Consider the following 18,459-nt stretch of genomic DNA (forward strand, 5'->3'; position numbering starts at 1 on the left):
CCAACAGAAGGGGTTTCTGACCAGTCTTTGACTTCTGACCAATCAGAAGCCCCCGAGCAGCCTGCAGACACAGTGGAGGAACCTGAACCATTCGCTGAAACACAGCCAGAAACAGAGTGAATCCAGTGGAGAAAAGTATTGAGTAAACTCACAAATGCTATAAGTTTGATGAGGGTTTTTGTCCATAATATGACTGATGTGTTTCCAGTTATTGTAACTTAGATGGTGCATGTGATTTACAGAGTATTATCTTATATTTTGTATCACATAATCATATTAATGGTTGACAGATTCTTGGTTTTACGATTTGCTTGCAGTTGATTTGGATTTTTTGTCTTATGTGTGTATCTTTTTCATCATATTTGCTTGAATAAAGGATTTGTTGACATATTTATTGATTTAAATGGTCACTGTTGTTCGTATGTAGTGCCAGAAGATTTAGGGGTATACAGACGCAGAGGCTTGCAGAGGTGAAGCACTCAGTTGTCGGAGGGAGACCAAAACAAACATGAGAAATTCTTGGGGTGAAACAGAGCAGAATTAATTGAAATCAAAATATGTAAAAGTTGCAGAGGTCCAGTGATGACAAAAGTGCAGCAAGGACAAATGGCGACAGCTCCACACAAAGAAAATTTAGTTTTTTATTCAAAATATTCAGTATTTTTTGAGCTATTTGTATTTTATGGACATAGCAGGCAAGAGCATGTGGATTAAACTTCGAAGATACTTCAGCTAAATGCAAAACATGTTTTTATTCCATGTACTTTGAATATATTAAAATTCAGTCACCAAACTTGAGGTCCTCAATCTATGAAATCCCTGCGTAAAACAGCCAGTCATTGTCTGACTCATCTTGTGTTTTATGGGGAACTGAAACTTACTACTTCCCCTCCAGAGCAAGTGGTGGGTACGCTTCATTTGTCCCTCGTAACATTCACTTACCGGGTGGCACACTCCCCTTTCTGTGGCTGAGGATTCGGGTTCAGCCCAAACATCTGCCCCGCTGAACTGTTCTGGAGCAAATCCCTGAAAATCCCTCACCACCTGCAGGGCTGCTGCTCTGTAACTGACCGTGACCTCTGACCTCCACATGGAGCGTGGACAATGGATTTCCTCCAGTGATATTAATTTGCTTCACTTCATTTCAGTGTAGAAACAATGGGCAAATTGTATTGCATCCATTTTTTTTTTTCAAATCTTATCATTTAAAATTCAAAATATTTTAAATATTTCATTTTGAGTGAAGGTGGTGTAATAATATATGTTATCTGCTTGTGCTGATCGTGGAGATTCATCTGCACCAGGCTTTGTGACTTTGTTCTGGAAGCAAATCATTCCATTGATTGATCATTTGAATGATCATAGACTGTATAAAGCATAGCTGTAGTCTCTGGTATGAAATGAAAACATTACCCAAGTGCAGTTCTTGTATAAGTTACTTTCACTACTGATATGATGAGACAGTAGCTGGGACACCACTGGGCTCTGAATCATGAGTTAGCATTTAGCATTTTTAGTGTTAAAGATGTGTTTCTGGGTTAGTGAACATGCACATTGTAGAGGTTGACGGTACAGCCATAATGATGTAATAATTAACCTTGATAATTAACCTGAGGCTCTGGCCTCCTGCGCTGTAATCACGTGCAGCGTCGGCGCTGGGTGGTCACGTGGTGTGGTCGGCTTCAGCCCAGCAGCAGCAGCAGCGGCTCAAACACGACACTCCGCCGGTGGAGGAACCGACCGCTGGTACTACTGCCTGCGGGTGAACCTCTACTCCAGCAGGTAGGACGCTTCACCCCCGGTTCTCCTCGGTTTCCTCATTTAACAGCTGTAGAAAGGTAATATTTGACAGGATGTGTATTAAAGCGGGTTCGTGTCGCTCCTCTGTGCCGTAAAAATACCGGCAGCGGAGTCCTTGAAACCTTCCTGAGGAGTCATTTAGCGGTTTGTTTGTAACTCGTGAGTCCTGTTTGACGCTGAATATTGCTTTTCAAGTGTTCTAATATCAATATGTGTACGTAAAATTGATAATCAAGATAGTTCGACCCGCTGTTGGCATCTTTAAAATTCTAGTTTTTCGCATAATGTCAAATGAAAGCCACCAGCTGTGTCCTTAAACGCCTCATGGCTTAAATACTTTGCTGCATCTGAAGATCTTCTACAGGTGCATCAAGTACGGATCAGAATACATTTTGGGGGCAAAATCGTGGACATTAGGAGGAAGCTGGATATATTTTTTTATGATCTCATAGTTTGTGCAGGATTTATCATCTCATTGTATTAAAGCTCATGAGTTGTGGGTCCTGATTTGTGAGATGTGTCAGTGCACAGAGCTGTAAACTCATTTCTGATATGAGAGTGAGTATTTACTGAGATTTAATGCTGTTAGTGTTGTATTTCTTGCTGTCTTTTCCTTCATGAAGCCTGTATGAAAGCTACATGACCAGAGACAGTGCAGTTATTCATATTAATCCTGTATTTTTTTCCCATAGACCACATCACTCACACACACTAGATGTCTGAAAGCATTATTGGTTGATTAATTGATTAGTTGGTCAAAAGGAAGTTAGTTGGCAACTAGTTTGATCCATTCATCATTTCAGTCATTTTTCAAGCAAATATATCAAACATTTGCTGGTTCCAGCTTCTTAAATTGATGGATTTTCTGCTTTTCTTTGTCATTTATGACACTAAGTGAACAGTCTTTGGGTTTTGGACTCTTGTTTGTACAAAAGAACTGATTTGAAGATGCCATTGTGGGCTCTTGGAAATTTTGACAAGCATTGTTCATGTTTTGTTTACATTTTTGAAGCAGATTAATGAAAATGATCATTAGTTGCAGCCCTGCTGGTTACAGCTCTTCAAATGTGAGGATTTGCCCCTTTCCTCTATTGAATATGTGATTATATTCAATAATGTTGGGTTTTGGACTGATTGCTTGATTGATTTAAATAAACAGGCAGATTAATCAAATGAAAACAATGGCAAGGTGCAGCCTGTGTTGCGTTATCAGCACACAGGTCACTGAGTGAAAAACAGTGCGGTGTTTGTCAGACCTGGTGGTTGAAATAAAAACCTGCCGACTCATTGACACAACGCTCAAGAACAAAACAACAACTGGCAGACGCAGAATCACGTTGGACACTTGGACGTAGTGAGCAGGACAAACGTGCAGAGACAGGGAAAGCTAGACCTGTGCTAATCTTGTAAACAGGATTAACACCTCTTAAGGCCCCTTAAAGTTGTGTCGCGGATGAGAACTGCTTGTGCTGGATTTGTATCATCAGGCACTGGGACAGTTTGTAATGTAGCACAAAAAGGACCTGTGAAGCAAAGAGTTTGGTCAACTTTATCCTAACTGTGCTGTGTCCATGGCTAGAGTGTTGTGCTAATATGGGGCTGTAAAGCTGTAAAGTATTTGGTTGATTCCTGTGAATGAGGAGGAGCCGCAGCCTCATATTGTTTTAAATAGAAGATCAACACTTTCACTTTCCAAATGTCTTTGTTTCCGTCTTTTGTGTCTTTACCTCGAGGACCGTGTTGACAAAACAACCTCAAGATCCACTTCCTCACCCGTCCTCATCAGCTGGACTTTGCTTAGATGTATTACAACTACAACTTGAACAATTAGTCGATTCATTTATTAGTCAGTCAACATACATTTTTGCGTTTTGTTGATGATGTTTACTGGTTCCAGTGAATACCTTTTGCGTTTTGGACTTTCTGTTGGACAAACAAGCAGTTTTTTGAACATTTTTATGGCCTAATCAAAAAAATAATAGTCAGATTAAACCATCATGAAAACAGTTGTTAGTTGCAGCCCGACTGGAAACTGTAGGTTTTCAAACTCTCCCTCTTTCTCAGGATTTTTAGACCTTCACCTCCATGCTGTCTTAAAAGCTAAACTTTAAAGCTCATCTGGTGATGAAGAGCGTGGAAAATGGTCAAAAGCTCCAGAACATTAAGTGAACTTTCAGTCTGATTTCATTTAGCTCTATTCTCAGCGTCCTTCAAGCCCACGCTGGATGGAAAACTTCATCACAAAACATCATCATCATCATCATTCTACTACATCCTCATCGGAGCGCAGTAGCAGAGGGTCTATATGAAGCGCTGTGGGAGCCGAGGCTCTTACTAAATATGGTGCTGTGTGTAGAACGTGCAGACAGCATGTAGTCAGCTCACCAGAGAGTTCTGTGTTGCTATCACGGCTGATGGCTCTCATCTAGACACTTCTGCTTTGTCCATTAAATGAGCTTTGCACTGTCTCTGTACAATGTGCCGTAGTTCACTGGGGGGAAAGCCACCGCGCGCTGCAGGAGCACAGTGTCACACTGTCATCGGCAGGCGCCACAGTACGCTTTTATGACCGTGTTAGTTATCAGTCAGTTACAGCTCAATCGTCCTGAACAACACGGCTGTAGAGATGGTAATGTTGGTCCGTTGCTCCATTGCTTCGGTTGAGACTGAAATATCTCAGCAGCTGTTCGCCATTTATTCAGACATTCGTGGTCCCCAGAAGGTGAAGCCTACCGACTGAACCAGCAGGCCGAGTGTACCCTATGCTGAAGGACATAAGAAAGGAAGCATTAAGGCACCTTTCCGTAGCATTTAGAGAATTTCAACAACTCTTTAAATGGCTGCCACTTCAGTGTTTCGGGTCATTTCACTCAGCTGGGAACCGTCTGTTCGACTGCAGCCTAACTCGAGCATCATTTGTGGTTTTGAGTGTAAAGTTTTGGCGACTATTTGCCCTAAAATCTGGTGCACATGTTTCCCTCAAGATGAAAGCAAAACGCAGGACCGTGCTAATTAGCCAAATTTAGCATGCTAACAGGCTAAACTAAGATTGTGAACATGGCATTTTATCTGCTCATAATCAGCATGCTAGCATTGCCATTAGGAGCTTGTTAACATTTAGCTAAAGCAGGGCTGCTAGCATGGCTGTAGACTCTTGGTATAGATATCCATGGTCTCCAGAGGTCGAATCCTAAGGACTTGACTTTTCATGTAGCTGCACCGACCGGTCAAATGTAGTTTACTGCATGACCTCTAAAACGGCTGACCGAATTCCTGTCAACCTCAGCTGAGATTAATGCTAACGTACTACAGCAGGCTTAAAGGTATTAGCATGCAAATGTGGTCAGTCGTACAGCAGGATGCTAAAATGGAGCTTTTGATGTGCCTTTGTCACATTTTACAGTAAACGATGCATCTATTAATCAAACAAATAACTGATAGACTCAAATGTCCCCTCGAGCTGAGGCTTTTCCAGCACAGGTTGGCAGTGGTTGGTGCTAAGAGAGGTTGTGTAACGCGTTTCCAGGTTCAGGCTGGGGGTTAGTGCTCAGTCAGAGGAGGTGCATGGCACAGACCAGGAGCAGGCTGGCTGAGGAGGACAGGGGAGGGCAGGAGGCCTCAGCTAAGCTCCGTCCTGCTGGGGTGGCATGGAGCTCTCAGGGAGGTTTCCTGTAGAGCAGCAGGACCGGCGGCTGCACCTGAAATCCCCTTGGACTCTGGTGAGCTGTGCTGCTAGACTTCCATTTCAGTAGGAAGAACGAGTGATGTTTTCCCATTAAATTGTAGCTCTTGTTCTAGCCAACTCAAATTTAATGACCCGGTAGTATTTTATTTGGACAGTGTCTGCTCTATTTCACCTGCACATAAATCTCAGTCATCTCATGGTATTTATCACCATGTTGCTCAACCCTGCTTTATATCGCTTTCACCTGTAAGTCAGAAGAGCTTCAGCGACGCGCTCTCGTTACCTCATAATGAGTTGATTATCATTGTTTTGTTTTATGCTCCTCGTATGTTTGTGTGTTCGGTTAAATGCAGCAGAGTTTGGCGGGTGGAAAAGCTGAATGGTTTCAAAGTCCGTCCAGCTGATACGCAGCTCTGATTTGGTCAGTGTTCATTGTCCTGAAACACGCTGCTGACTGATTCTTATCACTGATCTCAGTAGCTGTGTGTTAAAGTGTAAAGATGCACAGATGTTATTTAATCACCCAGACAACCTAGACCCAGTGATTAGGCCCTTTCTCTTTTGGGGATTTACAGGATTAGTTTGGTCTCATTTCAAAAGTGTTTTCATGAGGAAGTGTTTAAAAATGAGCAACTTTCTCGAAAGGAGAGTGATAACGAGGGACGGATATGACAGAATGAGGTCTTTTCATGTCTGTGCTCGGTGCCTCTTCTTTCCTCGACATGTTTAATGTTTGCTGATGCATCGACTGAGCATCTGTTGGCTGATTTTAATTGAGCCTTCATTGTAAATACTGTAGCTTTGCTTCATCAGCCCCATTTCCTCCCTCTCTGTAAGCTGAATGTCGCTGATTTAGATTGAAGGGTTTAATTTTTTTCTTTTACACACAAGTTTAATAGCAAATTAGTGCTTCACCCATGTTTCACAGTAAAGACAACCTGTAGTATAAAGAGGGGAAAACACCTCAGTGCGCGTCTGTTCAGTGATGATATGTTTACTGTCTCTTCTCTTTTGGGATATCATGAATAACGCCGCTCATTTGTGCTTTACTTTCCTTTGTTCAGAGCAGAGTACAGAGTCCTGGTACACTGTGGATGGATGTAATACTTCAGAAGCATGGCGTACAATACGCGCTAATACTTTAAGCTCTGAACTTTGAGCCTTATTGGGGCTTTGAATAATTTTAGATTTTTTTTTGTGCCCTCTCTCTGTTTTTGGTTGATGGGTCACACTGTTTCATATGTTTCAGAATCGTTGTTGTTGAACAGATGACTTCAGCTTCACAGATGTTTTTCATGTGAGTCTGTTAGCCTTGTCTAAGGCGACGCTTCAAAATGCACATAAAAATACATTGAAGGCAGCCAGGCTGTCATCCTGTGACGTCGAGGGTGGAGGTCAGCACCAAACGCACAAACAGAGAGGCCCAGTAGAAAAACTGACCTTATCAAGCTAAACTTAGCACTAGCTGTGTTTTCATCAGCGTATGTTTGTACACGTTATTGCATTAGAACGATTTTTACAGTGTGTTCCTTGAGGAGACACACACGCAAACACACACACACACACACACACGCACACACACACTCAGCTCTGGTCTGCAGCAGCCTTGTTGCTGCGTTCGAGGGCCTGATTAAGTCTCTATCAGCTCAGGACTCTTTTGAGGAAAATGGGACAGAGCCGCTGTGTTTAGGGACCGGCCTGCATTTCCTTTGCAGACTATTCTGAACAACAGGAGCCTCACCACCGGGACACTGGCCCAGTAAGAGAAAGAGGCGTGTGGGTTCATTCTGCTAGTGATTCGGGTGAGTTAAACTTGGTTTAGCAGCGGGGGTTAAAGGGGGATTTGGCTGATGGGGGACCCTCAGACCCGGTGTTGTGGTGCAGCAGGAAGGGGTGACTCACCTTGAAATAGATTGATTTGTACAGTGAGCTCTGGTGGCCTTGTTTTCGTTGTGGGCAGGCTGTGTGATCAGCTGACCCTCTTTCTTCATTTTCGGTCATATTTTTCTGCATCCCGCTGGTCCGAAAGAGGCTCAACCTGCTCTGAGGTTTGCGCTTTGTGGATTTAGCCAGCTGCACGCTATAATATGTCAGCAGATGTGACCTGGACTATCACCTAGCCATAGAATCGATGGGGAATTTGGCAAATTAAACCAAAGAGCATCATCGTCTTAACAGATGAATGCTACCTTTGACCTAAGATGACAGTCAGTTACCACAGCCTGCTCTGCACCAGGCCAAGTTAGTCCATTACTGTAAACTTCACCACAATACTGCAGACTACCTCGATCCATAGCCTGCATCTGTTTAAATGGTCCAGTATTCTCACATTGACAATTTTTTGCCGACAGGTGGACACCATGAACTACGTGGGGCAGCTGGCGGGCCAGGTGCTGGTGACAGTGAAGGAGCTGTATAAGGGGATCAATCAGGCCACTTTGTCAGGCTGCATCGACGTGATCGTGGTCCGACAGCCCGACGGGACGTTCCAGTGCTCCCCATTCCACGTCCGCTTCGGGAAACTGGGAGTGCTGCGCTCCAGGGAGAAAGTGGTGAGCGCTCATGTACAAATCTGTCATTCTGTTGATGGAATATTAAGAAATAATACCCGATTAATTGTGCGACTAAACTGATTTTCCGTCTCAAAATCTAAAAAAAAATCACATCAAGTTTCACTCCTCCTGCAATCAAACGCTGGTCCTGACATGTAAAAACATGCAGTAAAACATGGGGTAAACACTCAGACTGATTCATCTCAGTGTTGTGATGGAGCTGCTCAGTAGCTTTTCTCCTCCTCCTCCACCCTCTGAAACTCTGAACATTACCATCCGCTCCTCTGTCTGCTTCTCACAAGAGCCCTTCCTCTCTATTTATAGACACTGTGTAGCTGTCAGCTGACGACTATGGTTGGACTCACAGACTAAAGCTCAGTTTAGCCTCTTATTTCCAACTTGTAAAGACTCGTCCCATTCAAACAGAGGGTCTTACAGAAGATCTGTACCGTTACAAGCTTACAGACAGACAGTGCAGGAAATAGTCTCTTGTTGACAGTTTCGGTGATTATGTAAATCATGTGGGTTGAGAGCATCTTTGCGACAACTGAGGAACTAAGCAGGAAAAAACAGAGATCTTGACCGTGTGTCAAATGTCAGCATCTTACACTTTGAGTAGATTTTGGTTCGTTTTTTAACCCTCTGAAAGTTTGAAGACTGAGGAAAGTTACACACACATCCTGATTCAGCACAGTTCAGAGGAAAAGCTGTTCACTGTTTTCCTCTGACTTAACTCTAATTCTTCAGGTGAATCTGGGCCACAGTTTTGTTGTTTCCATGAGCTTGTTGTAGATTTGTGGTGTAAACAAACCTCATAAATGCCAGCTGAGGAGAGTGTGGTTAACAGCACAGTACAGCTTTGTGTGTCTTACTGAAGTGTGCTTGTTTGCAGATTGACATAGAAATCAATGGGGAAGCTGTAGAGCTGCACATGAAGCTTGGAGACAATGGAGAGGCCTTTTTTGTCCAGGAGACAGAGCAGCACAATGTGAGTTTTGAACTCTGTGTGACAAAAATGCCAAGATTTTTATGTTGAAACTGATCTTGTTTGTTAGTTGAACACAGTTACTGTGATCACAGCATTCATTTCTTCCTGTCCTCGTTAGCTTCTTTTTGTAGCCATGCTAAGAGCGTTGGAGACCAAATACCTGCAGCATTAATGATTCTCATCATCCTGGGATGTATTTTGTGTTTAGTGCATGCTAACACCCCACACTAAGATGGTGACTGTGGTAAAAAACATGCATGACATTAGCATGCTACCATTGTCATTGTGAGCATGTTATGCAGGCTGATGTTAGCATTTAGCTCAAAGTACTGCTGTGGCTAGGAACAGCCTCACATACCTGTAGTCTCTTCATCTTGTTTATTTTTATTTTTAATTTTATCTCGACACAGATTGTCCCAGCCCACCTGGTGACCTCGCCCATCCCCACAGAGGAAGCTCTGTTCAGGAGCAGAGAGCCCAGATGTGGGGGGCCGTCGGCGGAGAACAGCCAGCCTCTGAGTCCAGCAGACTCGGCCTCTGGAAACCTGCAATCTTGCTCCAACGCAGCCGGAAAGAAGAGGAAGAGACGCAGGAGGAAGCACAAGGCCGAGCCACGCAAGGAGGAGCAGACGGCTCCTGCAGGTGGGGAGCTCGAGCTGTGCGAGCTCAGTTCAGACGAGGAGCAAAACGCACACAATGGACGGTAAGTAGACATGTTTGTTAAAAAGCTGGATATTAACGTGCTGTTTGTAAACCTTCAGTACATTTTATTATCTGCTGTCTTCAGGGCGTCTTCGCTCTCCGTGATGAAGGACAATCTGGACCACAGGCAGCATTCCCCCCTCACTGCCCTCGAATGGGACAGCTACCCTTTCTCTGACGGAGACTGGTCCCCTTGCACTATGTACGCCCCCCCCCACTCATTCAGCACAGAAACAATGAGACATAATTTCCAATCGGCCTCATCAAAACAAACAGAGTTGTGAAAAACAAAACACTCTCACAAGGTGGTTACAGCTGACTCAGTGGAAATGTGGTGTTTGTTTACAGCAGGGACGTGTCCGAGCCCATGTCGCCCAAGAGTGACTCTGAGCTGATGGTGAAGCCTGCAGAGAGCATGCTCAGGGCCGAGTCCCACATGCAGTGGAGCTGGGGAGAGTTTCCAGAGTCCACCAGGGTGAGGTTCAGGTCTAGACCGGTAGAATCTGGACCAAACTTTGGTAGTTAGATTCGCAGGGTTGAATGGAGCAAGTGGATATTTAGAGATGTGTGCATGTATATTTAAGCTTTATCCTGTGCTGTTCTTCCCTGCATCCAGGTCAACAAAAAGGACAAATCGGAGCCAAAGACGCTGACCATCACTCCCTCTGAGAACACACATTTCAGGGTCATCTTGAGCACCGAGGCCCTGGAGGAGGAGTCGAGGGAGGGAGGGAGAACCACAGATCACGTCTGCAGTATTGTAAAGCCAGAGCCTCGGACCATCAAAGTCGACGAGCGCAGTCACAAGCCGCAGCCGCCTGAAGCTTCATCTCACGATACGAACATTACTGAGCACGAGGTGGACATTTCAAACTCAACATCCAGCAGTTTTACCTCCAAGCCGTGTCCCACAAACTCTGAGCTCGGCACCAAAACCGTGCACAAGACCAGGTGGACGTCGTCTCCGCCGAGCCGCAGGGACAGCGGCTCTGCTGCCAGCGGAGGCAGCAGCATGGCTGGAGACTCCGCAGCAGTTGGTCCTGATACGAGAGCCTCCTCTAAAGCCACAGACTCCCCCGTCAAGAGGAGAAGTAACACGACTTCCTTTAACTCTCTGAAAATGTGTTTTATGGTCTCTGTACATTTGGTTCTTAATTGGAGGGAATAACAGTCTATACCTACTTGTCATTTTTAAAAAATGTGTTGAAGCTGACAATCATTTAAAGAGCTCAGTTATTCTTATTTAGCATTTTTAAGGATCATGGGAAAGGAAACGCACACTATGAAAAGTTTCTCTACAGCTAAATGTAAGTGATGCGAACAGGAAGGATGTGGTTTCTGTTAGGGCCTGAGTTCATACTGTGTGTCTGCGGCTGCTCTGCATTCACTCGCACATGTGAGAAGAAAGCATGAAAAGATTTCTGAGCAGGTGTCTCTTGTCACTTTCACAAAGGTGTGAGGAAGAGGAGCCAGCATCAGGGACCTGAAGATATTTACCTGGATGACCTGAATGCACTCGAACCTGATGTTGCTGCCCGGTACTTCCCAAAAAGGTACAAAGCTGGGAACCCTTTCCCAGCGAGGTCACGCTGCCTCATTTAGGAGTACAACTTTTGGTACTTTATACTATCAAATACTGAGGTTTGATTGTCATAGCTCTGATGGCTACAGCTGTTTACACAACTCATTGATTGCTGCTGTGTTTTCAGCGAGTCTGAGCAGGTTCCTAAGCACTGGGTCGAGATGGGGAGGCGCTCTGGGTCCCAGTCGCCCCAGTCTGTGGGCAGCGCAGCGGCAGACAGCGGCACTGAGTGTCTGTCTGACTCGGCCGGTGACCTCCCTGACGTCACCCTGTCGCTGTGTGGAGGCGTTGGGGAGAACTCGGAGATCTCCAAAGGTAACCTGTCACCTGTTTGTGCTTTGTTTTTCACCTTAGTCTTTTGAATCCTTGTCATAAGCAGGATGCAGCTCCTGCATACTCATGTTATGAATGTAGAAATGTGGGAAGGCGCCGTCATTTCTAATCAGACTTTTATTCCAGATAAATTCATGGAGCACATCATCACCTACAATGAATTTGCGGAGAATCCAGCAATCATCGACAATCCCAATTTGGTGGTTAGAATTGCAAACAGGTGAGTGTTCGTGCTCTATAAATCAGTCACTGGACTCTTGTCGCAGTTTAATAGACGCTTCATTAATTATAGTTTAATTTTTTTTCCAGGTATTACAACTGGACGCTGGCAGCACCGTTGATACTCAGCATGCAGGCTTTTCAGAAGAACTTGCCAAAGGTATCCTCGTGGCTCTGATGTGTGTGTAGCTTCTACTGTAGCTGCGCATTTTTTTCTATTTACACATGAATCATTTTTGTGAACGGCAGGCTACAGAGGAGGCCTGGGTGAAGGAGAAAATGCCAAAAAAGTCTGGACGCTGGTGGTTCTGGAGGAAGAGCAGCGTAAAGCAGGTACTGAACGTGTGACAGAACACTTCAGGTCGAGTCACACTTTCACCTGTGTCTTTACAGTGTGGGGGGGGTCAGTAGGAAAACCAAACTGTTTGCTGGAGTTTGCATTGTAAATGAGTCAAGACAAATGAGGAACAGGTTTCCCACATGCGTCACTACCCAGTACATCCCTGTTTTGCATCGTTATATGAAGACTTTTAAGTTACAAAAGAACCTTTAGGTCACACATTTTATTGTTCATTGGCTTTAAACTCTCGAAGTTTATCTCACAGAAGGCTAATAATGTCCCTCCCTCTCTCCAGTCATCATCAGAGACCAAGTTAGAGAGGCAGGAGTCTCTGACCAGAGAGAGCCCTGCCCTGCACCCGGCCCCAGAAACACGGTGAGTCAGCAATAAAGCTGTGGCTTCCTCACAACGCGACCGTCAAAAACAGTGTTGGGTAAACATGTCCCTCAGACGCCGGATTAGCATGTTAGTCAGCGAGCAGTGCTGCCCTTTTATGACTCGTCATTGAGAAATCAGGAGACAAACTTTGAATGTTGTTTGAGGCTGATTCTGCTGTAACTTTGTGTTGGAGATTGCTGCATATGCACTGTTGAACTAAGCAGCTACGGGCAGATGGAGGTCTGCTGCCCTCTGGTGACTTTAAAAAGTACTGCAGGTGTTTTTGTTCAGCCTGAATCACATTATCAGTATATACGTGGCTTTATGTCAGCACATCGCCTTGTTATTGCCATAAATCTATCTGAAACTCAGTCTCTGTGGCAGCTTGTTTTTCTTGATGCTGTTTGCTGCTCTCTCCTCACACTGTATTCTCTCCTGCAGGCAGAAAGCAGCTGAGTGGTCCAGTGACGATGAGACCAAAGAGCTGAATGCCGTGGCACCTGCTCTGACAGCCACTGAGCATGTGCAGAAAGAAGGCCCGCCCCCCGCGCCTTGTCACTCCTACAAGAAGTCCCTCCGCCTGTCGTCTGACCAGATAGTAAGACCGCTAATCACCAATGCTGGTAGTTTGACTCAAACTAAGCAAAGACAGAAGTCCAGTGACGAAGCCTGAGAGGCAAGATGGGAGCTTTTATTGATTTTGTATGTTATTTTGTGTGGTGAGATCCCATCCTGGACCCCTGCTGCCTACACAAATAACTGTATTTTCCTCTTTTCTCCTAATAATAGTGAAATCTTGTCTAGATGAATTACATGGAGATTAGACAGAGAAATACCTGCATTAACATGGATAAGAGACAAATGCCAACAAGTGAGGACATGTTTCGTGTCCGGGTCATGGTCTCCAGTGGACATGAATGCTACACAGAGGATGAACCCTTTCCAACCTGTGAGCTTCATTTTGATGTCAGCCCAAATGAGTCAAATGTCGAAATTTGCCTCCATCACCTGAGCAAATTGCAAGGGGTCGGTTGCATTGTGGGTAATGTAGGCATCAGGTTTTGGCAGAGAAGACTTTGCAGAGTGCTGCTGGATCAGTGTGTCTTTTTTTTAACTGTCTATCACTGAGTCTGAGTGCAGCGCTAAACGGATGAGTGCGTCTCTTACAGGCCAGCCTGAAGCTGAGAGAGGGGCCGAACGACGTCACCTTCAGCATAACCACTCAGTACCAGGGCACCTGTCGCTGCGAGGGCACCATCTACCTGTGGAACTGGGACGACAAGGTCATAATCTCCGACATCGACGGCACCATCACCAAGTACGAGAACGTCTAAACATCCACCTGTTCATTATACTGTGATTCCTCTCAGACAGCAGTAACAGCGATCGATCTCATTCACAGGATCTGATATGAGAAGTCTCAGAAGTCCTTAGATTCAGTTTCATTTTCTTCCCACAGGTCAGATGTGTTTGGTCAGATTCTGCCTCAGCTCGGGAAAGACTGGACTCATCAAGGAATCGCTAAGCTGTACCACTCAGTGCACGAGTAAGACGCATTACTGTTGTCCTAGCATGAAGGATGTCAGTGAATGCAGCTGCAGTTAAGTCAAACATTTAATCCATCAAACACTGTCCGACGCTACAGGAATGGCTACAAGTTCCTGTACTGCTCAGCCCGAGCGATCGGCATGGCTGACATGACCCGAGGATATCTGCACTGGGTGAACGACAGAGGGACCCTCCTGCCTCAAGGACCCCTCATGCTGTCCCCCAGCAGCCTCTTCTCTGCCTTCCACAGGTAAGAAATCCTCTCCTAAGTGTTTATTCGAAGCCTGAGCCTCAACAAAGTACATCTGAAATCCATCACGGGATATAATAGATTTTGATCGACGTCCAAGGGTTCGAAGCAGCACTGACAGATCTCTGGCATCCGTGGCTTTTAGTCACTGCCAGCAAATCACTGAGCAGTTCGAGCAGAAATGGGTATTTTTAGAGGTCATTTATTCCAATAACTCTGCTGGAATTGAAACATGTTTCAACACTGGTCGCCCTGCTTGTGTCTTCATCCTGCGCTGCTGAGCAGGATTCAGTTCTTCAAAACTAAAAACCAGAGTTTTATGTGTTGACACTGATTTGTTACTTTACTGATCCTCTTTTTGGATCTTTTTGGAGTTTTGGACACTCATTGACTTGATAAATGCTTATAAATGATAGCCAGTCTTAAAGGCATTATTCAGGCTTTTTGAAGTGGGGTTGTATGAGGTACTTACGCAGTGTATTAGCTATGGTGGCTGGCGGTTGGCACGCAGACAGTACGGCCACAGAGGCAGAGCGATGTACCGCCGAGGACAGGGTCAGAAACTAAAATAATGTGTATCAGATTAAGTGTATCGTATATGTTGAATGTTTTCAGGGCTTGACCTCGCTGTATGACACTGCAGATCAGCTGTTCAGAGATCAGCTGTGGTCAGACAGAGATCAGACTGAAATAAGACTTTTCTAAAGATCATGTAAAACCAACCAGTTTGTTGTCTCCTTCACAAACTGCTGCTGATCCTGTGGCGTGATACAGTGTGAGGCACAGTTGCCTTAATGTGCAGGAATATGGGAGTTCTGCGGTTGAGATTATTAGAGGGGGCCGACCGCCATCTGTATACTGTAGGTAATACACTGACCATACATAAGAGCTCGCCCCTTCAAAAAGCCTGGACTGTCCCTTTAAAGTTGTGGCAGATTTTCTAAGAAGTGCAGCAGAAGGTCAGAGGTCAGTGTGTGATCCTTTGTTCCTCTCATCAGAGAGATCATAGAGAAAAAGCCGGAGAAGTTCAAGATCGAATGCCTCACAGACATCAAGAACCTGTTTTTCCCAAACACTCGTCCGTTCTACGCAGCCTTTGGAAACAGAGCGAGCGTGAGTCTGACATTTCCTCCCTTCTCTTCACTGCTTCGTCGCAGCAGAGCGCGTTTTCCTGAGGGATCGACGATGATCTTTTTTTCCTCTGTTTCAGGACGTGTTTGCCTACAAGCAAGTGGGTGTGCCTGTGTGCCGAATATTCACAGTGAACCCCAAAGGAGAGTTAATCCTCGAGCAAGCCAAAGGCAATAAAACATCGTGAGTGTTGAACCATCACTGGAGCCATTGTTTGCGTCTCAGACAAATGTTTATTGTTTCCATCGCTGGTTTTTGTTTTACAGATACAGCCGGCTGAGTGAGCTGGTGGAGCATGTTTTTCCTCTACGGACTTCCCAACACAACGCCACCTTCAGCTGCCCGGAGTTCAGCTCCTTCTGTTACTGGAGACAACCCATCGCCGAGGTGTGTTTTGAAGAGCTGCTTTAACCGATATTAATGTTAAATTACTTGAAATCAACATAAGGCAGAGCGGTCGTTTCCGTCAGGACTGCGCGCGCTGCTTTAAAACTGAGAAGTCTCTGTAATCGTCAGCTTTGTCGGCCGCTGGAGTAGTTTGATAGACGCATTCCACTTCAGAGAAGAGCTTTGGGATATTAATGTGTTCCATATCTTCTCATTGAGGGCTGATTCCCTTCGTGCACTAGCAGAGTGTTCTTTGGGCTTACACAGTTGAGAGATGTATGTGAAGGCTCTGCAACTTTTGGCATGTATGAAAACCAAAAGTATGAAGTATCAGTCGCTTTTCTTATCCTTTGTTAGAAGATAAGATAGAACTGAAGCACTTATTTAAGCGGTAAAGGTGCAATAATTGCTTAAACGGGCCACCGTTCAGTATGAAACAGACACACTGACAGTGGCAGCGTCTGAAATCACACGCCAACGTGCTGCCTGCTGCACGCTCAGTCAGCCTGTGCTGCAGCCGGTCTGCCGTTACCAGCAGGCTGTTCCCAGTGCAGTTTAAGACAGACGTGTGCATCACATGACTGTCCATCAGAACTCACCTGTCCAAGCTACTGTTTGACCAGTCAGTGTCATGTTTTCCAGTTTAATTGTAAAGCAAATTAACAAAACTAACTCCAGAAGAGGACAGTAATGTAAAACTAAGGATGCAAGCTGCCGTTAAACCACGAAGAAGAAGAAGCTCAAAAACCTCACACAGCGTACACAGAAATACTTGCTTATCTAGTACACATCCAGGCTTTTCACGTGGATGAAAAATCCACATACTCAGTATAAATCGTACATTAGTGTGCGATTCCAAACACAGGCTGCGCCGCGCTTACAACTTAAAACATTTACAGCAGCTGTGTTTTCAGTCTTTAAGGCCTTATTCACGCTGGACTGGTCTTATTTAATGTGTGGAAATGTCACGTCTTTGCTCTGAAGCTTAAGGATTTTGCACTGTAATGCTTTGAAGAAGAAAACATGAAATCATTTGGTTCGTAGTTAATAGCTGCGTTAATGCTATTTGGAAATAAAAAAAAAAGCACTTTCTAAACTGTAGATACTGCTGCTATTTGGTTTTAAGTTTCTTTTTTTTAAATCAAGATTTAGAGTAGAAACTATTTTTGATGAACTTTGAGAAACATTTGTTTTTATTCTGCTCAGTTCCGACTGTCAGGACAATGAAACGTTTTCTTTCTGTGAAAGTGATGAACTCCGTGTGACGAGGACACACAGTATTTTCCTGGTCGCTTCAAGTGTTTTCTGTTGTGATCACCTCGTAGTATTCCACTTTACATTATGACGAAACAATGTAAGCACAAAGAATGTTTTGATGATGTTCTTGATCCACAGCTGTTTGATCTGCTGTCTGTGTGTCAGTGTCAGAGCTGAGCTGTGAAAACATGAATTATTTAAAGTAATTTTTATAGTGTCAACTGTAGATCTACTGTACATAAACTGTGTATATTTACTACATCAATTGTACAAATAAACTTTGAAATCACATGTCCCGTGTTTGATGATGCTTTAATAAAAAAAAGCTGCATTTGAACAAACAATCAAAGCTTATTTTGTATATTTATATATTGACAATTTTAACACCAACAAGAGGAGGAGTGTGTGTTTTAACTGGTATGAACTATAGGACAAATAAAAAGCTGATTTCTGCCCAGTAATTAAAAAATTGGTGGAACTGAAATTTTACCAATTAACAGTTAGTACCGGGTGGTGAAGGTACAAGGCCAAAAAGAAAAGAAAAAAAAAACAAAAAACTGAAGTGTGGTTATATGACGTGCTTACCATGAGTCAGCGTATTACCTACAATAGGTTGTGGTCAGCAAACCACCAGTTTGGTGCAGGAAGTTAAACAATGTACTGCTGTGGACACTACAGAGTATTTTCACTGCTTTACTCTGCGGTCAGACAGCTGCTCCAACTGGAAACTGAAGCTGTTAATACTGCTCTCTTCAAAGCCACCAGACCCCCTTGACAAAAACAGTAATTTTACCTCACAGAACACAGGAGTTGCTGGTCCACAGCTTCCTCGATGGGTTAGTCTGTTTGTGTTATTTTGTGACTTTGGTGTTTTAAAAGCTTGATTCAGATTCACCAAAGTCACACAATAACACAAACAGACTAACCCATCGAGCGAGCGGTGGACCAGCAACTCCTGTGTTCTGTGAGGTAAAATTACTGTTTTTGTCAAGGGGGTCTGGTGGCTTTGAAGAGAGCATAGAGGGATATAAAAGCTTCAGTTTCCAGTTGGAAAAGGCCGTCTGACTGCAAGTTAAAGCAGTGAAAATACTCTTACAGCGAACACTTAAACTAATACCAGTTATTTTACGTGACTAAAATACATTTTCCACAGCAGTGCATTGCTTCCTACACCTGTACTCCTGCTGCCTCTCCAAACTGAGGGTGTGCTGACCATCATCACCTGTAGTTAATACACTGACTATTGATCAGCACCTCATACACCCACCCCTTTCATAACTCCCTTTAAGGAAGGAAGGAAGGAACAG

The 18,459-nt window shown here is 44.4% G+C and overlaps 1 protein-coding gene across 2 annotated transcripts; it reads left to right on the forward strand.

Moving 5' to 3' along the window:
- Positions 1 to 1,721: 1,721 nt before the first annotated feature.
- LOC143340135 (phosphatidate phosphatase LPIN2-like) lies at positions 1,722 to 17,446 on the forward strand. 2 transcript variants are annotated; one of them, XM_076761765.1, is made up of 20 exons: positions 1,722 to 1,782; positions 7,837 to 8,037; positions 8,930 to 9,025; positions 9,436 to 9,728; positions 9,813 to 9,929; positions 10,076 to 10,202; positions 10,344 to 10,818; positions 11,181 to 11,280; positions 11,437 to 11,624; positions 11,769 to 11,862; positions 11,952 to 12,021; positions 12,111 to 12,194; positions 12,497 to 12,576; positions 13,021 to 13,177; positions 13,749 to 13,897; positions 14,039 to 14,125; positions 14,225 to 14,377; positions 15,376 to 15,490; positions 15,588 to 15,691; positions 15,775 to 17,446. In XM_076761765.1, exons 2-20 carry the CDS (start codon positions 7,846 to 7,848, stop codon positions 15,917 to 15,919), a joined length of 2,826 nt encoding a protein of 941 aa, XP_076617880.1. In that variant the 5' UTR covers positions 1,722 to 1,782; positions 7,837 to 7,845; the 3' UTR covers positions 15,920 to 17,446. The 2 variants fall into 2 exon arrangements, with proteins under 2 accessions (XP_076617880.1, XP_076617881.1); XM_076761766.1 differs by having other exon boundaries at positions 10,079 to 10,202.
- Positions 17,447 to 18,459: the final 1,013 nt, after the last annotated feature.

The sequence above is a fragment of the Chaetodon auriga genome, chromosome 21, assembly GCF_051107435.1.
Source record: "Chaetodon auriga isolate fChaAug3 chromosome 21, fChaAug3.hap1, whole genome shotgun sequence".
Taxonomy (NCBI): Eukaryota; Metazoa; Chordata; class Actinopteri; order Chaetodontiformes; family Chaetodontidae; genus Chaetodon; species Chaetodon auriga.